Source organism: Mirounga angustirostris, unplaced genomic scaffold, assembly GCF_029215605.1.
Source record: "Mirounga angustirostris isolate CCGP_5_RB_7025 unplaced genomic scaffold, mMirAng1.0.hap1 SCAF_16, whole genome shotgun sequence".
Lineage (NCBI taxonomy): Eukaryota > Metazoa > Chordata > Mammalia > Carnivora > Phocidae > Mirounga > Mirounga angustirostris.
In genome coordinates this window covers 38,236,261-38,247,807 of record NW_026991724.1, presented here as the reverse complement: position 1 = coordinate 38,247,807, position 11,547 = coordinate 38,236,261, and the positions used below count along the sequence as shown (strand labels likewise).

The following is an 11,547-nucleotide window of genomic DNA, read 5'->3' as shown; positions in this document are numbered from 1 at the left end:
AGCCAGAAGACAGAGGCAAGGCAGCCTATTAATGTTGTCCCTGCAGGTTGGCTTTGCCAGAGCAAGAAGGAAAGGGTGGAGAGTGAGTCTGAAGGGCAAATAGAAGACATTCAGCACAGTAGTGTTCAACAAATGTGTTTGGAATAAGTGGCTATGTTTCCAAGCAGGTCAGTGAGCCATGTAAACTTTTATGCTTAGAGTGAGGTGACAGTGTTGATGATGATGATGACAATCACTATGGAAATGGTGTGGTGATGTTGATGGTGATTTTCAGAAGACAGTGGTAGCAGTGACGTTGCTGCTGCTGTGGGAGTGATGCTGGGTTTTGCTGGTGGTATTGGTGGTGGTGGTGGTGCTAGTGCTGGTGCTGGTGGTGGAGGTGGTGGTGCTGTTGTTGTTGGCAGTGGAGGTGATGCTGGTCCTGGTGCTGGTGGTGGTGGTGATGCTGGTCCTAGTGCTGGTGGTGGAGGTGGTGGTGCTGTTGTTGCTGGCGGTGGAGGTGATGCTGGTCCTAGTGCTGGTGGTGGAGGTGGTGGTGCTGTTGTTGCTGGTGGTGGAGGTGGAGGTGGTGTTGGGGCTGGTGGTGGAGGTGGAGGTGGTAGTGGTCCTGGTGCTGGTGGTGGAGGTGGTGCTGGTGCTGCTGCCAGTGGTCCTGGTACTTATGGGGGAGGTGGTGTTGGTGGAGGTGGTGGTGCTGTTGTTGCTGGTGGTGGAGGTGGTGGTGCTGTTGTTGCTGGTGGTGGAAGTGGTGCTGGTCCTGGTGCTGGTGGTGGAAGTGGTGCTGGTGCTGGTGGTGGAGGTGGTGCTGGTCCTGGTGCTGCTGCCAGTGGTCCTGGTACTTATGGTGGAGGTGGTGTTGGTGGAGGTGGCTCTGGTGCTGGTGGTGGAGGTGATGGTGCTGTTGTTGCTGGTGGTGGAGGTGGTGGTGCTGTTGTTGCTGGTGGTGGAGGTGGTGCTGGTCCTGGTGCTGGTGGTGGAAGTGGTGCTGGTACTGATGGTGGAGGTGGTGCTGGTCCTGGTGCTGCTGCCAGTGGTCCTGGTACTTACAGTGGAGGTGGTGTTGGTGGAGGTGACGCTGGTGCTGGTGGTGGAGATGGTGCTGGTGGTAGGATAATGATAACAAATTGCTGACATTTATTTAATATTTACTATATGCCTGGGACTGAGCTAAACACTACACACTTCATTTCATTTGATCTTCATGACCCTATGAGATGGGCATTATTACTATTCCCACCTTAGGGATAAGGAGATGAAGGCTCAAAAAGATCAAATGACTATCTAATGGTCACACATCTGGGGTGGGCAGGAGCCACTCCAGCCTAAATTTCTGACTCCAGGGCCCAAATGGTCACCACTGCACATGCTGAATCACTTTCAGACTGTTTTGCATGTGCGCACTGGCTCGGTTACTCTACTCTGAAATCTTTGATACCTTCCCATTAACCAGGATCTTAAATCCTGAGTCTTAGATTCCACACCCCTAATTATCTGGTCCCTACCAGTCTTACCTTCTAATATCTCTACCCACAAAGCTGCCTTCACCTCAGCAAGGCCAAGTCTATCCTAAATATCCCTACCTTCATATGTTTGCTCATGCTGTTCTCCCTGTCTGAAATTTTCACCCCTTCCTCCAACCATCTGACCTTCCCCTAGATCACAATCCTACCCATTCTTTAAGATTCAAATAAAAATCGTTGCCTCCACCCAGAACCTAGAAACAGCCTCTAATTTCTCTGAACCTCCACATGGAAGGGTCTGGAAATTTATTAAACAATCTCTCACTTTCCAGCTTAGATTATGGATACTCAAATTCTTGCCTTTCCTGCACTGCTAACCTTGCTCTCTGAGATGGATTACATTTTGTCTATCTGTCTTTACTCCCTGTTTACAGTCAGTACGCAATAAAAATTTTGTGCATCATCTGATAAAGAATGTAACCTGAAACCCTTTTAGCTCATTGACTGTTTTCAAATCACAAGGAGACTTAAGTCACTTCATCTACTCGTGAATCCATTTATCCGTCCATCCATCCCTCCTTCCCTCCTTTCAGCCATCTCTCCATTCAGTCATTAAGCATAGTAAGATAGAAGATGGATACATCAACAAGGAAAAGGGAGTTCCATTCCGTGCTGTTTGGCTGTGAAGTTTGGTTGAGGGATTTCACCTAAAGACTGAAACACATCTAGCATGGGGAGTATAAGTGTATGTGCTTGGAGTCGCGTAGAGCTGGGACACAATTATGTTTCTTTTACAAAGAAGCTTGGGACATTGGGCAAGTTTCTGAACCATTCTGAGCCTCCCATTCCTCATCTATAAAATGGACTCAAAGTTCTAGTGTAATGCAAGGACCCAGATAGCTCAGGACTGAGACGAGGTCTCATTTTGAAGAAGCACAGCCCAAAGAGGACCTGAAACCTTTGTTCCCAGCTTTCCAAAAAATTTCAAAGGCTCCAGTTACATTTCCGTCCAGCTCTCAAAAAACTCCCTCTCTGCTGCTCTTCTGGAACTGTGAGTATTTCCAATCTTTTCTACTTTAAAGGCTCTCATTCCGCCTCTCCACGTAGTCCTCTCTTGTCCCCTTGACCAGCATCACCTCTGGCCCTGTGGAGGACTCCTTGATATACTGGGCATGCCCCAGGCCCTTTCTGCAGGCACCACTCCCTGGGGGGCAAAGATCTTTTCCCTCAGACTCAGTGTACCAGCTGCTTCCTCCCTTTCTCTGCTAAAACAACTTTTACACCAGCACCCCCCCCCACACACACACATACACAACCAGGGTAAGTATGAGGATTAGAGATTAGTGGAAAAGGGCTGCAGCACTGGGCCTAGCAGCTGGGAGGCCTCGCACACTGAAGGCCTTCATCCTTCATGTTTTAGAGAAAACAAGGCAGGCTTCATGGAAGAGGTACACTTCAACATTGGCTAAAAGATGGGGAAATGCCTCAGGGAATTTCCTGAAGGGCTGTCTGTGGCGCTGGGCCCTCAAGGATTTCTACATGAATCCACTTTCACATAGAAGGGTGGGTTTCTTTAAAACATTTTATTTAGGGCGCCTGGGTGGCTCAGTTGGTTAAGCGACTGCCTTCGGCTCAGGTCATGATCCTGGAGTCCCGGGATCGAGTCCCACATCGGGCTCCCTGCTCGGCGGGGAGTCTGCTTCTCCCTCTGACCCTCCCCCTTCTCATGTGCTCTCTCTGACTCTCTCTCTCTCAAATAAATAAATAAAATCTTAAAAAAAAAAAAACAAAAAAAACCCGAAACATTTTATTTAGTTTAACAAATTTTAAACAGATAATATATTCTTATGGCTCAAAATGTAAAACTCTGTCAAAGGTACACATAAAGAACTCCTGCTTCTATTCCCATCTCTAGTACCCTCTGAAGCCTCTGGCTGCTACAGGTAATCACTTTCATTCGTTTTGGAGAATGTGCCCAGTGTTCTATATATTTAAAGAGGAAGTACTACCTGTGCATTACAAAAAAGTCAGTCACTAGCTAATGGTGTGCTGTGGTCAGAGGTTTCCCTCCCATGCCCGCTGCCTCATTAGCCCTTCTCGGAGAGACCCCACCACCTGAGCCTCTCTCCTGTGTCTGCATAGTCTATGCATAAATAAGCATCTAGGCACAGATATGCTTGGGAACACATTTGTATACCTTTTTATTGAAGTACAGTTGACACACAGTGTTACTTTAGTTTCAGGTGTACAACACAGTAATTCAACAAGTTTCTACCTTCCGCTCTGTTCACAAGTGTAGCTGCCGTCTGTCACCACACAACACCATCACAATACCTTTGACTATATTCCCTGCGCTGCACCTTTTATCCCTGTGACTTATTCATCACATAACTGGAAGCCTGTACCCCGCCCTCCCCTTCACCCATTTGCCCATCCCCCACCCCCTCTCCTCTGGCCACAATCAGTTTGTTCTTGTATTTATGAGTCTGTTCTGGCTTTTTTGTTTGTTTGTTCATTTCTTTTCTCCTTTTTTTTTTTGATTTCACATATAAGTGAAATCATACGGTGTTCATGACATTTGTGCATTCTTTCCACAAATAGCAGCAGACTACACACACTGTTCTGCATCTTTCCTTTTTCTACTTCGCACTACATCTTGGGAATTGTTTCTTATCAGTTTATAAAAATCTGGCTTATTCCCTTTGGGGGATGTCAACTCTTCTTCAATATGGATATTCCGTGATTTATTAAACATTAAAGCATATTAAGAATCCTATTGACACATTCTTAGGTTGTTTCCAATGTTTGCTATATAAACATGAATAAACATGTATAAACAGCCATAAATATCCTTGCACATATATCACTTTGCACATGTGTAAAACTGAAGTTGTGTAAAAGAAATTGAATAAAAGTCATAAAAGTGAAATTGAAGAGTTGAAGTCATTTATATTTTAAATTCTGATAGATGCTGCCAAATAGATCTTCTTATGAGTCCGGATAAGCTAGATCTTGCTGTGGTAAAAACAACTCAAATCTCCGTGGTTTAAAATCACAGAGGTTCATTTCTCATTACTGCTTCATGTCCATCACGGGTTCTGGGGACTCTGTTCTTCTTGCTGAGGCACAAGGGGACAGCGCAGCCACAGTCTGTAGAAATTGTGGCCACCACAACGGAGGGGCCCTAAAAGGAAATGTGCTGAATCACACTGGTTTTAAAGTTTCTGTCCAGAAATGATACCTTTATATTTTATTGGTCAAAGCAAGTCACACAGGGTGGATCAGTGCAGTCCTAGCATGTGCCTGGAAGAAGCGTGGTCCACCCTAGTGACCGTGGCGCTCTGCAGAGACCACCCCACTTTACCAGGCCCTGACAGCGAGTGAGGACACCTGCGTCCCACACCCTCTCCAGCACAGTGTCTCGGCAAATGTCCTGATTTTGCCCTGACAGCTGAAAAATCTTATCTCATGAAATGTAATTTCATAGAAGTTTATTTAATGTATTCCCTCTTTTGTTCAAATACAACCTTAAAATCATTATCCGTAGAGAGACAGGTAAGCTGGGCGTGGAGCTCTCAGCAATAACTCCATGAACCAGTCATTTCTCCAATGTTGGGTGGGTCTCTGCCCACTAGGGCTCTGGGCTGTGCTGGGTGCCAAGGACACAGACGCTGTGGAGGCATGGGTGTGATCCTGCCTCCAGGACCCTGCCCCCAGAGCCATCAGCTTCAGTACCTCTGTGCCCAGGTGTTTGCATTTGTGTCAAGGGTCTGTTTTTCCTTTTGTCCCACAAGATGACTTCTTGTTCTTACTAATGCTTGTTCTTACTAAAAGAGAGTAAAGATTCAGAAATTTAACATGTAACCCTCTTGTTATCATGGTGACAAACATACCCCTGGATCTGAACACACATCCAGATAGATTCTCAAGGGGTCTTCCTCCCCTCCAGAGGTAGTTCTAGTGACCACAGGTCCTTATAGATCCTGGAAAAAGAGAGAAAGGTTTAGTTTCAATACCTTTGCAACTAAAGGGCCCCATTTACATGAAGGGGCTTTTTTTAAGCCACTTTGAGGTATGACTGACAAAAAACTATACATATTTAATATATGCAAATAATGGGTTCAGAGATAGGTAAACATCTGTGAAACCATCACCACAATCTATGCCATAAACATATCCATCACCTCCAAAACTTTCCTCCTACCTTCTTATTTACTGTTATGTGATAAGAACACTAAAGATCTATCTTCTTGGCAAAATTTTAAGTATACAATACAAACATGAAGGGTCTTTTGATGGTGGCAGCAAAAGTGATGGTTAAGTGCACTGATTGTGTGTGTGTGGCTGGGGGGCTTGGAGGCAAGCAATGCATGTGGCCCGGAGAGGAATAGTTTTTGTTCCCAGGGACATACTGAGGCCCATCAGTTCTGGCTTTCTTGCCATAGAACAAGGCAGGCAGCAGCAATGGCGTATGCTACACTTAATTTGCAGAACTTGTAAGATTCAGGAAAACAAGAAATGACAGAAACATCCAATTTTATCTCGGGACAACATGTAAATTATATTCCAGTATTCCTCTTCATTTCTAAAGACTCTTGCTGGAAGGGCTTGATGATTCAGCTGAGCTGCCTGAGGAGGAGCAGTGGTAGGAGCCTTGCAGGCAGCCGGGGTCGCTGGGCTGGAAATTGGTGAATGCCACTGCCTTCCCCATGTGGGCTAGCAGCAGTGCAGGAGCAGGGTGACTGGAAAAGCATCCTGCCCTGCTCAAATCGGGGGCATTGTTGGGTTATTGTTTCTATTTGGAGCTTAAAATCTGTGTGACCTATATATACACTTTTAAAAAGAATCAAAGCAAGAAGAAGGCAGTATTACAGACCGAGACTGGTGGGCTGTGGGAGAAACCCAGTTTGAAGATACATTATTTGGGTTCTCACAAAGTGTTTCACAAGTTTTAGAAGTTGGTTTTCAACTTAAAAAATGTAGGAGATAAAAAAAATCATACATAAAACCAATATTCCTGGTTTCTACAAAAAATAAGAGTTTCTGTCAATATTGAGACTTGGCACCTGCTACTGGGGCTCGGTGGCCACTTCTCCCACTGATGGGGCATGGACTTGCACTCTGCAATTTGCCACAGTCTTCGTCCCTCCCTATTGTTCACTCCCTGGTATCTTCACTCTTTTGTGGTACCATCTAGCCCTGTAGGCATTTGAACTTTTGTCCTCTGTCATAAACAGTGGTATAGATTAAAGGTTTTTCAGAAGCAATAGAAACTGGATGAAGTTAATTAATTTCACCCCTTTGGGACAGATCCAAAACAGGCCACCAAGCCTCATCAATAAGAGTTCTATGCAGTGAGAGAATAATTTTTCTGGTAGTGGCCCAAGGCCAAGGCTCAGAAATCATCTCCTAGCACCTCTATCTGCTCAGAGCCTAGGTCATTGTGTTGGTTCAGAGGTAAGTGGGGCAGATGCACTCTGCTATCCTTGCTTTACAGATGAAGAAACTGAGGCTCAGAGAAGTTAAGTTACTCGCTCCAGGTCACCCAGTAAGGTAATGGCAATTGTTTGTGTATTCTGAAGACCCAAGCTCCTCTCTTAGTCATGACCAGCCCACCACCTGTGCTATTATTTACCAAAAATTTTTCTTTAACTTGAATGTATGCAAAAAGGAATGTATCTATTTTATTATAATGGAATATAATTCTATTCTTTTGTAATGGAAGCTGGTATAATTTGCCATGGATTGGCAACTCTGAATCTAATGTGGATGGATCTTCAGGCATATACATTCTCTAATTTTCTCTCATTCTCCCTTCCCTCTTTCCCCCTCCCCAACTATCTCTGTAGTTCCTACAGAGAGAGAATGGCAATGCCAATAGCTAGAAAAACCCCAGGGTAATCATGGTTCATTACAGATGAAGATAAGTTATTATCAGTACATATGTTTTGGGTGTTGGAATGGAGACTTCCTCTCTGGGTCTTCAGACATCTCGTTCTTCTGGTAAAGAGGATGAAGCTAGGTGCCCTATGTAACATGTCTGGCTGCCAGCAGATCTTCTGAGGACACATGTGGTGTGAAGGCAAGATCAGGTGAGTCTGGAGGGAGGGTCATTTCCTGAAAGCTGAGTGCATATTTCCTGACTTTCATATGCTGCTTTAGTTGAGAGAGAGAGAAAGAGAGAGATCAGTAGAGGTTGGGGGAACACATTCAAGCCACTTTGAGCACCTGCCGTGACTAGCATTGGGCTGGGTGCTGTGGCCAGTGTGGGTGAAGGCAAGTTCTGGGTCTCAGGCTGTGGAACAGGATTCCCAGACTTCTGGTATCCAGAGCTGTAGCAGGTCAGGTCAGAGAAGAGAGGGGTTAGGATATGCCATGGAATAACAGGACTTATGTAGCCTAGAAAGTTAAATTTAGAGCGACCAAGACAGCAGAAGCAAAAACCTGGAGAGGGAATCAGTCAAAATGCTTTGCCTTCATTTGCCAGCTTGAAAATTTGAACTGGCTCAAGCAAGGAGATTGTATTGGTTCATGTTAACTGGAAAGCCCAGAGTATGTGGCTTGGGAACAGCTAGATCCTGGCACTCAGAGAATGTCACTAGGACTCTCTCCCCTTCTGCTTTCCTTCTTCATTTCCAAGCAGGTGTGCCCTGTGGCACCCTTCTGTACCACTCAGGGGAAATGTACTTTCTTTTCTAATGGTTCCATACATCTACGGGCTGAAGCCCATTAGCTCTGATGGCTCACTCAGGCCATCTGTCCATCCTGAACCAGTGACCTGGGGCAGGGAAACACAGTGCCTGGACTGACCAGGCTTGGCCATGTGCCTGCTATGGAGTCCACCCTGGAGTGAGACTCCCCAAGCCATGCAGGATGACCATAGGGAGGGCATCTGTTTGCCAGCAGAGCATCTGTTACCAGAAGAAGGGCTGGATTTGCTGGGCCACTGTAGACCCATGAGTATCACTTTGTAGCCTCAAGGAAGGTGGTGTGAAGGGAGGACCCATACCTGGTAGAGAAGGGTAAACTGTGAAGTAGGTACTTGGAGGTGGGTGTGTTCTGTGGAAGGACTTGAGGGCCAAGGTAAGCTTGATAATGTGCTCTGACAATGCACCAAATTTGTTAGGTGTCATTCTTCCCTTTCCTTCACTCCATGAACATGAAAATGGCCAGGTCTCTAAGTGTAACCTGCCAGGAATGTTGACCTTTAATGAGTCTTTACAATTGCCTCCTAAGGCCATGGCCACCATGGGGGCAGTGAAACCTTCCCCCCGCCACTGGCATGGGAATTTTTTTTCCTATGGCTTTCTTTTTTTTTTTTTTATAAACTATGCAAATCTTTTATTTAAAGTGAAGTGATAAATTATAATTAATGTGTAAGTATAATTATGGTACTAAATTCAGATATGGGAATTATCCTCAAGTTGCTGCATGTGAGTATTAGCAAACCTTTCTGTTGATGCTTCTGGCTGAGAACAGAAGAAGCGATGGAGGCTTAAAGTGACTGAAAAATTCTTCTCTTGGTTTCTTATGACCACATGCACAGGACAAGGGCTTTTTCTCTAGAGTCCAAAGACAAGATAAAAAGTCTCTGATTTGAAATCAGAATCGATCTGCTGCTCTGCTAGCCACAGCTCGGATATTGCCATAAACCTTTGATGGAGGATTTCCCAGGATGAGGTTGCAAATGGCAGTTCTTGCCATCTTGATGTTTTGGAAAGAGCCAAGGATGTGAACTTTCACATCAGCCAAAACTATCCATGTCCGTGTCACATTCTCTATGGTGAATTTGGTTTTTCCTCCTTTGCCAGCGATTCTTCCTATTGCCTTTGACAGGTGGTATCCCTTTAGGGGTTTTACATCTGTAATTTCAAAAGACTCTAGGAAGAGGTCATCCAACCTAATGAGGGCAAGTGCATCCTCCACCTGAAACCCAAGAATAAAGGCTTTCACAAAATCAGCTGCTTTTGTCAAGGCACTAACATCCTTGGTTTCTTTACAAGTCCTAATTTCTACATTCCTCGATTTCAAGTTAAACCGTATCTGAAGTCCCAAATGTTCTACAATAGGAATAAATATCTTCATCCAGTTCTCTTTTAGTGGCGTGTATCTGTTAGCTGGGACTGGAATTTTCCTTGTTTCTTCTTTCCCACCCAGGAATCCATCCCCGGCGAGGGGCAGGAAAACCGGCCTCTTCGCGGGCCGGGCCTCCTCCGTGTCCATGCGGCCCGCCTCCCCTCCGTCCCCCGCCGCGGACAGGTGCTCAGCCTGCCGTTTCTTCGCCCACCGCCCACCCTTGCGGGTGACTTGGGTGAAGCCGTCTTCGGCCCCGGCGCTCTGCGCTTCCATCTTCGTTTCCATCCCCAGGAATCTCCAGCTCCAACATGTGCTCCCTATGGCTTTCTAAAGAGGACATTAAAACCGCACTTGAGATAGGTCTGTCTACTACTCTGAGAGGGGAGGATAGGGAGGTTCCCCACATTCCTTCAAGAATAATTTTTGGACAGGTCTGTGTTGCCTCTTTCCTTTGCTGTGTGACCAGAGGCAGGACGCTTAACCACTCTGAGCTTTGGTTTCCTCGTTTGTGAAACGAGAATAACCATGATGCCTAATCTGTAAAGCTGTGGCAATGGTTAATGTAATGTATACAGAATGTCTGGTGTGTAGCTGGTCCTCAGTAGGTGGCAACCATGTTTATCCTACAGTGTTAAGAATGTTGGGTGAAGGGGGCACTTGGGTGGCTCAGTCGGTTCAGCATCTGCCTTTGGGTCGGGTTATGATCCCAGGGTCCTGGGATCGAGCTCCGCGTCAGGCTCCCTGCTCAGCGGGGAGCTTACTTGTCCCCTCTCCCCCCTGCTCATGCTCTCTCACTCTCTCTCAAATAAATAAATGAAAACTAAAAAAAAAAAAAAAAGAATGTTGGGTGAAGGATGTGCCAGCTGTGGTGCTTTGGCTAGAGCTTAGGGTTCTTCTTTCCTTCTTGACTGCACTCTTAATCAGGGAAGGCGACTGTGGTGCAGCTTGCATGCTCTGGCTCTGGTGTCCCAGGGGCATCTTGCTTCCTTCTCATGCTTTCTTCTCCTTCAACCCAAGGAAGGAGCTGTCTCAGGTGCTGATACAAACTCGCTTGAGCAGCCCAATGGAGTGGAGGCCACAGAAATGAGCCAAGCATTCGCCTTCTAACAGCCATTTTGCTAGTAGCTGGACTCTATTTTGAGTCCAGCTGAGTAGCCTTGCTTTGCTGAATCAGCAGAAAAGAACAATATGTCTGCCAGGCTGCTGGCAATCATGATTTCCTTTTCAGCTTGGACTCTCTGCCCAAACACGAGGTCTATGGCTCTGGAACATGTGGCCTCCAGGACAGGAAGGATCACCTGGAGTAATGTCATCTATTCCTGTGATTATGGCCGAGGTGAAGATTTACTTCTCCTAGCCTCAGAGGTGTTCCAGTCCCTTAGAGGTTCCCAGAGGTCTCAGGATCAGCCCCCTAAGTAAACCTGAACTTTCTGTGCCTCCATTCCCTCCCTTCCAACAGAGACAGCCTGGCTTTCTCTTCCTTTTGAGCGTTTGCCTCTGAAATGAGGAGCCCCACAGGGTCTCCTCCATGCAATGAACGCTGAGCCCGTCACTGTGATGACAGTTCCCCCTCTCTGCTCTCCCAGATCCCTGCTCCCCTCCTGAGGCTCACACTAGGCCCATCTCGTTCCTGTAGGAAGCCTTGCTCTCATGGAGATCATCCCCCAGAGGATTTCACACCAGGCAGTGTCTCCAGAAGGATTTCCCTTAGGACATCTCCTCGGGGAGCTGTGTTTGTGGAACTCTTACTGTCTGGAGCTCAGCTCTGGGATGGGCACCATGGAGGGAGCTGAGGGCAGGACAGGCCCCGGCACCCGAGGACTACCAGTCTCACCAGGCACCAGTAATGAGGGAGGAAATTCACCAGTGAATTTACATTGAATTTGAATATGTATTTGCATTTACTTTGCCGAGGATGTGAAGTTGAATCCCCAGACAGTTTTCAAGCTCAACATTTCAGGGCTGCAATTTCCTTTTTCTCTTCTCTGCCTTCTCACACACTAATGTTGAC

At 46.3% G+C, this 11,547-nt stretch overlaps 1 protein-coding gene across 1 annotated transcript; it reads right to left on the bottom strand.

Annotated features, from left to right (window-relative positions):
* Nucleotides 1-9,030: 9,030 nt before the first annotated feature.
* Nucleotides 9,031-9,848, bottom strand: LOC123854982 (RNA-binding protein PNO1-like). The gene has a single exon (XM_045890330.3). The coding sequence runs from the start codon at nucleotides 9,819-9,821 to the stop codon at nucleotides 9,063-9,065; it is 759 nt and encodes a 252-aa protein (XP_045746286.2). The 5' UTR covers nucleotides 9,822-9,848; the 3' UTR covers nucleotides 9,031-9,062.
* Between the last annotated feature and the right edge of the window lie 1,699 nt (nucleotides 9,849-11,547).